This window comes from Monodon monoceros, unplaced genomic scaffold (assembly GCF_005190385.1).
Source record: "Monodon monoceros isolate NGI ecotype Baffin Bay Population unplaced genomic scaffold, NGI_Narwhal_1 Super_Scaffold_14, whole genome shotgun sequence".
Taxonomy (NCBI): domain Eukaryota; kingdom Metazoa; phylum Chordata; class Mammalia; order Artiodactyla; family Monodontidae; genus Monodon; species Monodon monoceros.
The window spans coordinates 69,101,561-69,116,096 of NW_021703770.1; the positions used below are offsets into that span (position 1 = coordinate 69,101,561).

The 14,536-nt window shown below is 41.6% G+C and overlaps 1 protein-coding gene across 6 annotated transcripts in view; it reads left to right on the plus strand.

The window, feature by feature from the left end:
* The window catches only part of CA8 (carbonic anhydrase 8), a 212,338-nt gene that overhangs the window by 169,763 nt on the left and 28,039 nt on the right, over positions 1-14,536 (plus strand). For all 6 annotated transcript variants that reach the window (XR_003793518.1, XM_029222670.1, XM_029222671.1 and 3 more), the window contains 4 exons: positions 4,443-4,538; positions 10,461-10,523; positions 12,532-12,580; positions 14,226-14,338. Coding sequence is in view for 5 of the 6 variants with exons in the window: in XM_029222670.1 (XP_029078503.1) it covers positions 4,443-4,538; positions 10,461-10,523; positions 12,532-12,580; positions 14,226-14,338 (321 nt within the window). In the remaining variant the exon portion in view is untranslated. The remainder of the gene's footprint in view (positions 1-4,442; positions 4,539-10,460; positions 10,524-12,531; positions 12,581-14,225; positions 14,339-14,536) is intronic.

Below are 14,536 nucleotides of genomic sequence, written 5' to 3' on the forward strand. Positions count from 1 at the left end.
TATGTGTTATAGATGTACTGATATGCATATTATATATATAATATATAATCTATTTTGTGTAGCATAGGAAAATTGAAATGAAAAGACATTGGATAAAAGTAAATGTAAGCAGATGTTCTAATATGTTCTTTTTGAGCATCAGTAGATCATTTTGTCCCTGACCCTTTGCCAGAGGAGCCATGTTTAGTCTTAGAAGAACAAATTGCAAACACTGTCACATTAATTGTTAGAGCCCTTTGTCTTTATTCCTGTTGCTTCTAATCTTGTTCAGATTTAAACCTCCATTCATCTCCACACTTTTTTTCTCGTCACACACTTTTTGTTTGTTTGTACAACCTGTATTAGAGTTCTCAGGAGAAACAGTATATGTATATTCTGAGACAGAGAGAGGAGAGTTAAGATTTATTTTAAGGAACTGGAAAATCTGAAGTATGCAGGGCAGGCCAGAGGCTGGAAATGCAGGTAGGATTTTTTCACTCCGGAGGTAGAATTCCTTCTCCTTCAACTGATTGGATGAGGCCCACCCACATAATGGAGGGTAATTCTGCTTTGCTCAGTCAACTGATTTAAATGTTACCACAGCTAAAAAATACCTTCAGAGCAACATCCAGACTGATGTTTGACCAAACAACTGGGCACCATAGCCTAGCCATGTTGACACACAAAGTTAATCATTGCACACCTGTATCATAATCTTCTGTTGGAACTTTCGTGGTAGCCACCTAGCTTACCTTCCCACCTCCCACGCCAAATACTTCCCTCCATCCCCGTTCTGTCGGAAGAACCTTTGAAAGGGGATTTTGATTGATTCTAAGCAGCATAAGTAATAATAATATTCACTGCAATAATATATTGCTTTAGTGTTTCCCAAAGCACAGGTATGATAAAATTTAAACCTCTGTGCCATCCTAACCCCTCTAACTTTCCAGCCCCATCTCTCCTGTCACTGCTGGTCTTATGTGCCCTCTAGTTACCCCCAAAGTACTCAGTTCTTCACAGGCACTGATGATTTTCCTGTCTCTATGGCTTTGCTCTATGAAACAGAACCAACACTAATATAAGGCAAAATGTAAGATGATAGAAATAAAGAAGGGGCTGAGGGAGACGGGAAGGTGATGTGAATAATTCAGGCTTCTCAGACCTGAAAAAACTTCATTAAGCTGGGGAGAAAGGAAAGGGGGAGATAGACGGTGTTAGGCGCTGAATTTCCCCCCCCCCCCGCCCCTCCCGCCTCACCAACCAATTCATATGTTGAAGCCTTAGCTCCTAATACAGCAGAATGTGACTGTGTTTGGGGACAGGATCTTTACAGAGGCTATTAGGTGAAAATGAGGTCACTAGTGGGGGCCCTTGTCCAGTATGACTGGTGTTCTTATAAGAAAAGGAAATTTGGACACAGACATGCACAGAGGAAAGACCATGTGAGGTCAAGGGAGATGGTGGGCGTCCGCAAGCCAAGGAGAGAGGCTTCGGGAGAAACCAACCCTGCCCACACCTTGATCTCGGACTTCACGCCTCCAGAACTTTGAGAAAATAAACTTCTGTGGTTTAAGCCACCTAGTCTGTGGCACTTTGTTATGGCGGCAGCAAACTAATATGGGTGGAGTGAGGCAGGGCTCAGGGAACACAAGCCGAGAGGCAGCAAAAATGTAGAGTGTGTGATGGGTGTGGACTGCTCATCTATGTGACTACTACCGGTTACAGCTGGTTTCCAGAATGTGTTGGAAATTTGCCTGGTCCTTGAATTAACCATCCTCTAGTGGCTTGGAAAGGGGATTTCTGATGATGTTTTGTTTGGTCTTAATGAGAGAAAGCACCTCCAAGAGAGGGGCGTTTCTCAGTAAATACCAGGCTGGAGCTTTGTCTCTGAAGTTTGGGTTCCTTGTGGAGTGTGAGGGAAGAATCTCTTTTGCTCCTTACTAGAGTATCAGCTGATGGTAAGACCCAGGGGGTAGAGCAGACAACAGGTGGTAGAGATTCTCTTGCTATTTTTGTTCTGTGTTATTGTACTGGTCACACAAGGGTCATAGCGATCTTCTGTTATCCTTTTTAGCTTGAGTTAGTGGAAGTGCCAGGATGTCCCTTAATTTTTCTTTTCTTTCTTTCTTTCTTTTTTTTTTTTTTAAAATAGACTGTATATTTTAAGAACAATTTTAGATTTACAGGAAAATTATGAGAATAGTACAGAAAATTCCCACCTGACCTACACCCAGTTTCCCGTTATTAACATCTTACATTAGTATGGTACATTGGTTATAATTAGTGGACCAATCTCAATACACTGAGTATTTTATTCAGTTTCCTTCATTTTCATCTAATGTCCTTTTTCTGTTCCAAGATCTCACCTATGACACCACTTTACATTTAGTTCTCATGTTTCCCTAGACTCCTCTTGGCTGTGACATTGTCTCAGGCTTTCTTTGTTCTTTGACGACCTTGACAGTTTTGCGAAATACTGGTCAGGTATTTTGTAGAATGTCCCTCTCTTGAGATTTGTCTGACGTTTCCCTCTGGGTTAGACTGGGGTTATGGGTTATTGGGAGGAAGAGCACACAGGAAAAATGTCCTTTTCATCACATCATGTCCAGGGTAGCTATATCAACATGTCTGATGATTGCCGACGTTGGCCTTGGTCACCTGGCCCAGGTGGTGTTGGCCATATTTCTCCACCATCAAGTATTCCATACTGTACTCTTTTTTTGGGGGGGGGGGGGGGGTGTGGCGGTGTGCTGCGAGGCTTGTGGATCTTGGTTCCCCGACCAGGGATTGAACCCGGGCCCCAGCAGTGAAAGCACCGAGTCCTAACCACTGGACTGCCAGGGAATTCCCCCATACTGTACTCTTTAAAACGAGATTGCCATGTACAGCACACACTTAAGGAGTGGAGACCCTCAATTTTTTAAACACAAAAACATGTGAAGTAGTTTTTGAGGAACAGGTGTGAGTGATGATGTTGCTGAATTATGGAGGAGTGGCAAAAAAACAAACAAAAAAACCCCAAACATACTTTTTTTGGTTTGTTTTGTTTCAGAAAAAAAAAAGCTCCATACTGTCGCTATGAGAAGTAAGAAAAATGTTGATTTGAACTTTGCAATTTGTGGAATAAAAATAGATTTCAACCTTGGGCTTTTTTTGTTGATTTAATTAAGGCAATCAGTTCTTATCTGTACCACTGTACACTTATCTGTACCACTGGGGCTCCAAAGCTATTGTTGCAGCCGGAAAAGGAAAGATTAAATTGGTCTGTCTTTCCTTACTAACTGAAAGGTTATAGAACATCGCTTTCTTAAAGGCAGTGCCTTGACAGTTACATTTACTGGACAATCCAAGTTCATGCGGGCTTTTCATAGCCTGACCTGTCCTGGGTGACCGTTTCTATTATAGGCAGAGGACCTCATTACTTCCCCCTAGTGGTCAGATTTATAATCTTGAATTCTAGTTGGACAAATTCAGCAGGAGAAACTTCAAAGTTAATGGCAGTCCTCATGATAATTTTCCTTAATATTTTAATATGGATGCTAAAATGACATGGTGATTGAATTTTAGTATGTCTTTTTGGATTAAAACTAGTTTTTAAATGGGTCACTGTTTTCAGGCAGCAAGTAATGGTAACTTGATTAAAAGCTAAAGTGATGAAGGTTAGTATTCTAGGCGGAAGGTTTACCTTGCTACTGTTCCACTGAGAACCTCAGCGGCCATTTGATTTTAACCAGGGAATTGAATCTGGCTTCTTGCAAGCGTTTTATGAGCACTGTAGGAGCAAGTGCACATTCTAGATAAACCTGAAGACTACAGAGCTTTACGGGGCTAGTAGTGGGAGAATCTTCTGGAGTATTGTTTGTCATTCCTTCACAGGTAAAATTTTATCTCCAGGGCAGGAAATGGCTTTCGTTTAGAGTTCTCCATCAGCATTCATTATGTTACCATGCTTTAAAAAGATGCAGCGCCTTTTATAGGATGCTATCTGTCTACATATTCTTAGAGAGTGGAAAGAACTTACAGAATTGGAGACCAGTTTTGTTATTATCCTTGATGGAAATACTGGGTGACACAGTACTTGAGTATGTAGGTGGTAATCCTTCGAATGAGTTCTGGTGTTTGTGCCCAGACCGGAGTTCTGTTTTATTGAGAGCCAGAGGGGATGCTGTCTAAGGAAAGGCAGCTAAATCAGTGTGAAATCTGCGAGTCTTCTTAGATGTGCTCCTGATTAGGACAAAAGCAGAACTTGAGTGGCATTCAGCACTGCTTCTGTTCAGAAATGAGAAGGGAGGAATTCATACAGAGAACCAGTATTAAACCAGTCATCTCTGTGTCTGTTTGTGATACTCTCGTTGCATATGACACCATACAGATATGGTCAAGGAGCAGTTGATAACGTCTTTGTTTTCCTGAGCGGAAGTACATTTAGTAACGAGGTTACCTGTCTGTTCTTGCTCACCCAGCTCCACCTGATACACTGGAACTCCACCTTGTTTGGCAGTATCGATGAGGCTGTGGGGAAGCCCCGTGGAATCGCCATCATTGCCTTGTTTGTTCAGGTAAATGGTCTCCTGCTATGATTGCTATATTGTGCAGAGATGCTTATTTCTAATTCATTTTGCAAAAGGTTTTTTGTTCTCTCTCATTTTTACTACTTAGAGGTGACATTAAACCCCTATACAGAGAGCACTGATACTTTAAAAATGGAAAACTTGATCTCTCTGGGTCAAGGATGAGCAGCCATATTCACTGGTAGAAAATGATTCATTGGCTTATTAGAACTTTTCTTCGGAGTGGCATTCAGGGTCTTTGGAGAAAGGAGTTAGAAAACGTCTCCTGAAGGCAGAGTTCATTTTATTATTGAAAAAGAATTTCAGAAAATATTTTTGGACCCCGCCTTCCTGCAAAATCTAAGAGAAATCAATACTATAATCATGTAGTAGATTCCTTTAGCTATTCGTTATTAATAATTTTCACTCTAAGATGATTTGAAGTGCCTTGTAGAAAACACTGATAAAATGAGAGCGGCAAAGACCTTGGTGGATATAGTCAATGTAAAGTTTAGATTTGAGCTCTTTGGTGGGCAAAAAGAATATTATATAAATTTAGTGAAACATACAGAAGCAGACCATATGCTTTCAAAGGTAAAATTTTAATTTAGTTCCTAAGGTGAATCTTTTAAACTTTGTCTTGATGTAATTACTTGATGTAATAAAAGATTGAGAGGCGAAGGAGACCCTGGAAATTGTAGGCTTCCCCCTTCCGCCTCTTATAGAAGGGAAACCAAGGGCCAAAGAGGCCACGTCATTGTTTATAGTCATACAGGGATTTGATGTCACCAGTCAGGACCAGAAACCATTGTCCACTCTGTGTGGTTCCAGGCTGCCTTTGGATAACCTAGTGGTCCTTAATAACTTAATTTTCCAAAGAGTGCTGAGGAAGGGGCCTTTTGAAACCTCTTTTTTTTCGGGGTGGCATATATTTCAATAGTATTAATTCCAACAATTTCCTGTTATAAATACCTCTAAGATATTTCTTTATTGATGTTTGAAAGTAGGCTTCCAGTTTTATTTAGCCTTTTAGTATTTTGAAATCCATGTTTTTAAAGTATAACACATGTCATGGAATTTAAAACAAATCCTTACATTTTAAGATAAATCTTCTTCTCAATTCATTTCATGTGCTTTTCACAGGCAGGGCCCTATATTCCTTCTATTTTATATCTGCATTGTATAAGGAGAATGGAATCACAAAATGTTGATGAAAAATGTTTCAAATTATACTACAAATATATTTTGATAATCTTTAGTATATTGAAAATAATAACTGTTAAAGTCCATCTTTTGTAACCTGAGAAAGTGAACAGAGCATCCAGATTTGACAGCATGAGGCAGTAGAAGTAGAAGGCGATGTCTCATTATTAAAAAAAATAAGAATAAAATAAAAATAAGAACACAAATAACCAAATAGTCATCTGTAGGAGGGGAGGGAACATGTTAGTTTCATCTTTGGAGGCGGTACTCAATACATACTTGAGAATGGAATTCAGTATGATAACTTGATGTTTTCACTTACTGCTTCTCAGTGTAGAACAGCTGACATGCAGTAATAGTGCACTAGATTGGAAGCCGAGTCTCTTGGGACCAAACATCGCCGTTCCCTGGAACCAGCTCATTACTGGAGGCAGGCAAAGCTTGGGGGCTTGTACTCTGGCTCTAACTTTCCATAGGAGAGAAAATCCAGGTTATCTACGTGAAAATGCCTTTCTCGGGAGAGAACAGAGTCGCAGAAACTATAGAGCAAACATTCACGGAGGAAAGAAGGGCTGATCGGGAGTGTCAGCTGAGGCAGAGAGGAAAGGACCGCATGCAGGGGTCTTGCACTTAGGTCAGAGGCTGGGAGAAGCAGAGGGGAGGAAGTCCAGGCAGTGAGGATAGACTTCCCTTTCAGGAAGCTTGACTCAAAGACAGATGGGGTGATAACTAGTGGTGATGTGCACAGCAAGGTTTAGATTGTTTCATATTGAGATCCAAGATGGGCCTGTGTTTTTATTCTGAGCAAAAAGGGCTAGCGTAGATGTTGTTTAAACATACCAGCAAGAAAGGGGATAATTGATGTAGAAAAGCCTCAGAGGAGGTGGAAAGGCATGGGATGAGAGCTTAGGTGGATGGACTGACCCTGGACAGGACGGGCCCCACCCCTTCTCCGAAATAGAGGGCCAGGAGGAAAGGGTGGGCACAAACGGCACACATTTTTAGGTGAAGAAAGCCAGGAATTTAGGGGAGTTTATGCCTGATGACCTGTACTATCTCTGAGACATGCAAAACAAAATTATTTATAGAGCAAAGGAAATATGGGTGTGGGATTGGGTTTTGAGATAGCGCAGGAGGGGAATGACAATAGACTTGACGGTCCTTGTGGGAGACCCACTTGAGATTGGACATCACAGATGGTACAGGACAGCGGATCGTGGGCTGTTCTCCATCCAGGGAGAGGAGCAGAGAATTCTAGCAATTTTCTTTTTTTTTGGCCGTGCCCCGCATCATGTGGGATCTTAGTTCCCCGAGCAGGGATCAAACCCATGCCCCCTGCAATGGAAGCACAGAGTCTTAACCACTGGACTGCCAGGAAAGTCCCTCTAACAAATTAATTGTTGTATTGACCCGTTACAGAGCATAAGGTTTAGGAGGACGAAGGGATTAGAGAATGGAGAATGGTTGAAGAGGTGTCATTCAGCATAGGCAGGAAGGGAAAGGGATGAAGCCAGGAGGGACCTGAGGGGCGTGACGCCTTGTGATCGGTGAACAGGAAGAGAGAGAAAAGAAGAGAGAGCTGGCCGGATGGGCACTTGTGGTCAGAGGCAATGGTCTTTGTTTGGAGTTGCAGTTTTCAGAGTGAAGACAAATGCAGGGTGTGTTCTCAGGATTGGTTTGCTGAAGTGGGAGGGAGCTGACGGGCATGGACTGAGGGGTAAAGAGACAGGCCAGGGAGGGCACAGGTCGCGCACAGGGATGCTGAAGTCCTCCGGAGTGACGGCAGGAGGGGATGAGCACTGAGAACAACCGGTGGGTCAGTAAGTGACCAGTAGAGCAGGATCGCATCGGGGGAGGGCAGTCCGCTCAGAGGAGGAGGGTGGCTTTGGGCTTGTGGGGTAGAAGACCCATCTAAAAGTGACAGCTGGGAGCTGGCCACAGCTCTCACTCCTGTCTTGAGGGAGACTGTGCAGTGTCCACTCCAAAGGCCTGGGAGGGTGGTGGCCTTGAGCAGACCCCAGGGGTTCACAGAGACCCCCTGGGGGAGGTGGCGGGAGAGCTTGTCAAAGCTGTGGAGTCATCCAGTTTCAGAGGCTGCGGTGGAAAATGAGGGGGGATTAGCGTTAGAAGCGGAAAAGCGCAGGGCCGTGCAGGGCTGAGGTTGTCCGAGAGGAAACTCACCAGAGGGCTGGCATTTGGGGAGGCGGTGAAAGATGGCCGAGGGGAGGGTCAGGAGTTACTGGGTTCCCGGCAGACTCTTGGTCACATGTTGCGTTGCCACCTGGACTGCTGTAGGATTTTAGGGGCTGAGGTGTGCAGAGGATCCATCTATATTTTCTTTTTGGTGGCTGTAACCCCTTCAGACAAAACTTTGACAAAGAAGGAAAGAGATTGAGCAGTAGCTGAAGTTGGTTGCAAAATACAAAGTTTTGCCCATAAGGTAAAGAACCTTTATAGACAGAAGGAGCCAGTAAGAGTTACTAAGTGCTACTTTATGTAAGAACTGTATTCGATGCCGTGTAGCATTCTGATTGAGAGTAGTCTGAATTACAGTGCACCGTGCCCTGTTCTAAGGTTTGTTTTTTAAAAATATTTATTGATTGATTGATTGATTTGTCTACGTTGGGTCTTAGTTGTGGCATGCGGGAATTTTAGTTGCGGCATATGGACTCTTGGTTGCGGCACGTGGGATCTAATTCCCTGACCAGGGATTGAACCCGGGCCCGGCCCCCTGCATTGGGAGCGCAGAGTCTTAGCCACTGGACCACCAGGGAAGTCCCTGTTCTAAGGTTTTTGTTTGACTGAGTCTTATCTTCAACCCCGTCACTTTTGTCTGCCCCACTGTATAGAGGAGGAAGCTGCAGGACACAGAGGTTAGGTAAACTTGCTCGAGACTGAAAAGAGAGTCAGGGTCAGAACCCAGCATCCAACGCAAGTGATCTTTGCTCCTGGACCACTACACTGTGTGGCCGTACAATGTTCAGATGTGGACTCTTCAAAGAGTTAAGCTCTGACAAGAGATGCATGAAGTAAAGACAGAGCCGACCTGTGGGTGTAATCACCCAAATGCTACATTGTGGTTAAACCAGTGCAACAGAGGGGTCTGTTTCCCCTGAAGATGGGGTGAAGGTGTCTGCCTACAGGTCCAGGCTTTTGCACCCAGGAGTAAATTTCCCTAAGATATATATGTGCGTGTGTGTGTGTGTGTGTGTGTGTGTGTGTGTGTGTATATATATATACACATATGCACATATTATATATATATATACATTTTTTTAACTTAAGAGAATTCATTTTCTGTTTTTAGTGCCTATCTCAGGAATTGCAAACACTTGGAAAATGATGTCTCAATTATTTTGAACTGATTGGCCTATCTTAGGTTATGTAAGTTTCTTGTCTCACCTCTTTCCTCTGATGCCCTTTCACCTAGCCTGTTTCCCAGTTGGATCACGTGGACAGAAACAGGGAATATAAACATGGTGACAGCTCTTCTAGCTCCTTGTAGGTCATTCTCCAAAAAAAATTTTTTTTAACATCTTTATTGGAGTATAATTGCTTTACAATGGTGTGTGAGTTTCTGCTTTATAACAAAGTGAATCAGTTAACCATATACATATGTTCCCATATCTCTTCCCTCTTGTGTCTCCCTTCACTCCCACCCTCCCTATCCCACCCCTCTAGGTGGTCACAAAGCACCGAGCTGATCTCCCTGTGCCATGCGGCTGCTTCCCACTAGCTATCTATTTTACGTTTGGTAGTGTATATATGTCCAAAATTTATGTGGAAGAGAAAAAGCCAACCGTAACAAGGATTGTTTGTCTGAGGTTATAAATTGTCTCTGCTGTGACTGCCCTCCATTATCATGGACTGTTGAAACTTGGCTGAAAAATGGAAATCAGATTGCATTTACAATTTTTCAAGTTAGAGTCAAGAATATTTAATGTCATATTCTTTTTAAAGTCTCAAATTCTTTGGAACATTTTATACACTGAAAAAATGTAATGATACATTATGCTTTAAAAGAGAAAGCTACTGGGAATTCCATGGTGGTCCAATGGTTAGGACTCAGAGCTTTCACTGACATGGCCTGAGTTCAGTCCCTGGTCAGGGATCTAAGACTGCGCAAGCCACTCAGCAGGGCCCGGAAAAAAAGCACAGAAAGCTACGAACAGCATATCCTTATTTATTTAAGAATAAAAAGGGGATTATAGAACTATGTCCTGTGGTAATCAAGAAATGTCCTGATTTCGGTGACAGGACAATGAGTATGTGTGAAACCATGTACTCATTTTTCTGAGTTAATAAAATTTTTTCAACACGGATAAAATCTTTATAGTCATGACCTAGAAATGCCCAGGGTGAAAATGGAAGGCTTTGGGCATGTGATGAATAATTTTAATTCAGAAATATCCTTGAAATTTCTATATTGCAGTATTATTACTTTATATATATATAGCACAGTGGGTAAACCTGTACTTAGCAAGGTGAATTTGGAATGGATTCTTGGAAATGTCTAGGAACATATCTAATACTTTCTTGTACTGGCTTCTGTTACTGTTACACCTTTAATTGCCTTCAGTAGATGTGACCTGGCTGTTATTAAAAAGGGCATTTGTTCCCTAGGAAGGACATTCAGGTGAACTTGAACTTCACTTCTGTTGGTTATTTTAAGTAGAATCTACATATTTAAAAGCTTTATGGTTCTGGTTTATGCTTTACACTTTGCAGATCGGAAAAGAACACGTAGGCCTGAAGGCTGTAACTGAAATCCTCCAGGATATTCAATATAAGGTAAGTCATTCTTTAAAAGAAAATAAAACTACTGGCTGTGTCAGAGGCTTCCAAGCCCACCTTCAGGCTGGGAGATTCCCTAAAAGGACTCACAGCCAAGTGCTTAGCCTCCTGGTTGTGGTTTCTTCCAGCGGAAGGCTACAGTCCCAGAGAAGCGAGCCACAAGCTTCCAGACAGCCCCGCCCCGTGGAGTCGCATAGGGACACACCTGATTCTCCTGGCAGTGATGTCACAACACGTGTGAAGCATTGCCAACCAGGGAAGCTTTCCTGGGCCTTGGTGTCCAGGGATTTTATTGGGGATCAGTATGCCAGCCGGCAATGCCTGAGGGACAGACCTCAGCTACTCTGACTCTAGCCCTCCCCCACCCTGAGCAAAACCGGGCTTTCACCATAAATCACAGTGTTGGGATATACTTATCTGGTCCAGCTGGTGCAGCCTGACCCAAGGCCTCAGGCACACAGAGCCACTCTTCTCAGGCAGCATATTCCAAGGGCTCAGAGACTGTCTCCCAGGAGCCAGCCAGGGGCCAGTCTTGAAGACAGGCCTTTAAAATTTTTTTTGGATTGTGTAGGATTCGAGCAACCCAGGCCAGCTGAGTTACCCCTTTCTGCCTGCTGGTTATAGGAAGGTAGTGTAAATGAAACAAATAAAAATTGTGGCAACCACACTTCAAAGTATTTAAGTAAAAAGAAAAAAAGAGACAAGTACATACAAGCTATAAGATGATATATCCCACAGAAGGTGATTTAGGTTGATTTGAGCCTGTAGCGATTCGGCCTAGCATTGCCGGCAAGCCCAGTTCTCTTTATAAACAGTACCTTTTATGCTCACGTTGAGTCAGTAGAATCTGAGTGGCCTTGTGGGGGAGAAGTTCAATCCCATGTGGGTGCTGGAGATACCGCACAGGGGTCCAAAGACCCAAGGCCAACCCTAAAATCTGTCTGGAAACAGTCTCGCTAGCTCTAGACTCACTAGCTCAAGCCCAGAGCATCTGGAACCAGGCAAGAACCTCTACAGACGGTCTCCTGAGTGCAGGCTCAGAGTGAATCCAACCGCCAAGGGAAAGCACAGACTGGTCACAGAAGCTGGTGAAAAGGGGACAAGGACACATTTTCACTGGCATTTGTTGAATAGAAATGGGTTGAGAAATTTTCCTTTATTGCTTCAGCTAATGTGACATCAGTCGTTACGGAATACAGGAGGATGGTGGGAGGTAAGTAAGCTGGATTCTTTAATGTGTCCAGCAGTCCCCAGAAGTAAGGAAGAGAGCAAGAGGTCATGCACTTACCTTCCCTGTTATGTCTGCCTTAGTGGAGTAATCTTATAAGAGACATCCAACTGGCGTGACAGGTCTGTCTGTCTAAGGACCGACATTTTAAATGGGACTATTTAAAATAGTGATCAGAAATGTGAATTGGTGATGGTACAGATAGTTTATTGAAATTTAAATCTAGTTTTGATAAACATGTATTGAAATTTAATATTTTCATCTGAGTGTCAGTTCTCCCTTTCTGGAGGAGGAGAGCATCCAGGATAGGTCCTAGAGCTGAGCTACCAAATCCAAAGGGGGCAAAACGAGAATTTGGGAGGCAGCCCGTCCTGCCAAGAAGGTTAGGAATTGAGATCGTAGTACCAGGAAGAAAGTCATTTCTAAAGAATTCCCTGAGCCAAGGCCTAAGTCTCTGGTGTGGATGCGCCAGGAGCCGGAAAGGTAGCTGACATGGGGCAGATGGACACTGGACGATTTTAAGTTTCACACCTGGAATTATAGGGAAAATTGAGCTGCAACAGCAGAGAGAAAAGAGCTACAGACTCAGAGTAGGAGTATCTTGTTGGAATCAAACCCTGGCTGGCTCCAGTGAGAAGACAGATTGACACAAATCTGTGGGGTCTGATAATGCCATTCAGAAAAGACTTCAATCTGGAACCTTAGTGCTCATAAATGTTCTTATTCTAAAATTTAGAAATTTTATGTTAACATGGGGTACATTGTTTTCTGTTTCAGGGGAAGTCCAAAACAATACCCTGCTTTAATCCTAACACTTTATTACCAGGTAAGCATTCATCTGCGTAAGATGAATTTTAACTGTGGATATATACGACTGCACTGTTTTCCTCAGAACATACACAACTATATCTTATTAGTTAATAAAGTTTCTTTACAATTTGTATTCTCTGTAGTTGGTACCAGTTTCAGATTGCTCTAAACCTGGGAGTAAACCTTTTGAAATAATAAACACTTTACCACTAGTTCCATTAATCCACGAAGAGGTTTCTTTTGGATTTTCATTCATACAAATTGCCTCCTCTGTGTAAAGCACGGCTGTAATAACATAACCTTGGTATACGTGGAAGATTGGTCAGTGCAGTTCTTATTAATCTCTGGTGTGACATAAACTTTGTATCTAATTTTAAAAGATAACCTCTTTGCAATGATATTATTTAGCTATTATTTCTAAATATTTAGGTATGCCTGAACAGGTAAGAATTGTATATAAAATACTCAAAATATAATTTGTAGATAAAGGTTGTTTTGTACAAAATTTTGGTCTTCACATTTCTCTGCCTAAATTATGTGAAATTTTTTGGTGTTCCAAACAAAACCAAATGCATTGTATCTTCTACTTTCTACATTTAATTGCACTGCTACAAACCAGTTTTTTTCATATGTTGAATACTCATCCATCATATTTAATCACAAATTCTTCTAATGCAGGGCTACAAGATTTTATAAGAATGATTTTTTTTATTCTATCATAATACGATTTCAATATTTTGCTATTGAAGAAGCGATATAGAGGTAGCTAGAACAGCATGGTTAAATGCACAGACTGTTTTCTTGTCTCTCATTTTTATTAAAAAAAATCAGATATATGATTTAACTTGCTTAAAAGAATCAAAAGCTCTAAATAATCACACCTGGGAACAACTTAAGCAGTCTCTCCCTTTAAATCCCAATAGTTACAAATTATTGACCTTTTTTGTTTTTTGTATTTTACAAAAATTTATTTTAACTGAATTTTTAAAAAGATAATTTAAACACACAGACTTTGCAGCCAGACCGCTTTCGTTCTCATCCTGGCTCTGGCCAGGATGTTAGCCCAGTGACCGTGGGCATATTACATACCCTCTGTGATTCAGTTTCCCCATCTGAAATGTGCGGGTAATAATGGGACCTATCTCACTGGTTTCTTGTAAGAGTTAAATAAGTTAATGTAAAATGCTTAGAAGAGCACTTCACGTGTAGTAAACATTCAATAGATATTGGGTATAATCAGTCAGGTAAATCATCCAATAAAGTAAAAAAAAAAAAAAAAATGGATACACTTCTCCTCAAGTGAGTAAACTTGATATGTAGTATATATATAGTATATAGTATATATATCAAGTATGTGTATATATAATATAGTATATCAAGTTTATATACATCCAGTTTATACAGCCATATTTAAATATGTATAGTAACCCATTGAGAGAAACTGCTATAAATAATAGAAAGAGGATTCATCATGTTTTTTATTGATTGTTTTCTCCATGATGATTAGATTAAAAACACAAACGTGAGGCTCTAGTTCAAAAATGACATCCGTCTGAGAAGTGTTATTTGGACAGTTTGTAATTTTGAAAATTATTGTTGGAATCTTCCAAATTATTTTTCATTAACTTGCCTTTCCGTGACACGCCCACGTGATGGCACAGACCCTCTGCTGCGCGATTACTGGGTCTACGAAGGCTCTCTCACTATTCCGCCCTGCAGTGAAGGTGTTACCTGGATATTATTCCGATACCCTCTAACAATATCCCAGCTACAGGTGAGTGCAGTGCTTTTAAATCTTCCAGAATGAAGTTCTGAGTTAAAGGTTAAATGTTGTCTCTACAAAAGGGAAACACGTCTGTTTTACGTTTTGGCTCCCTTTGGATCAGTTAGATCAGTCACATCTTTTCAGATAGAAGTTAAATGTCTTGAACCAGTGAAAGCAATGGAAAGGTCAAGGATGAAGAAAACCCAG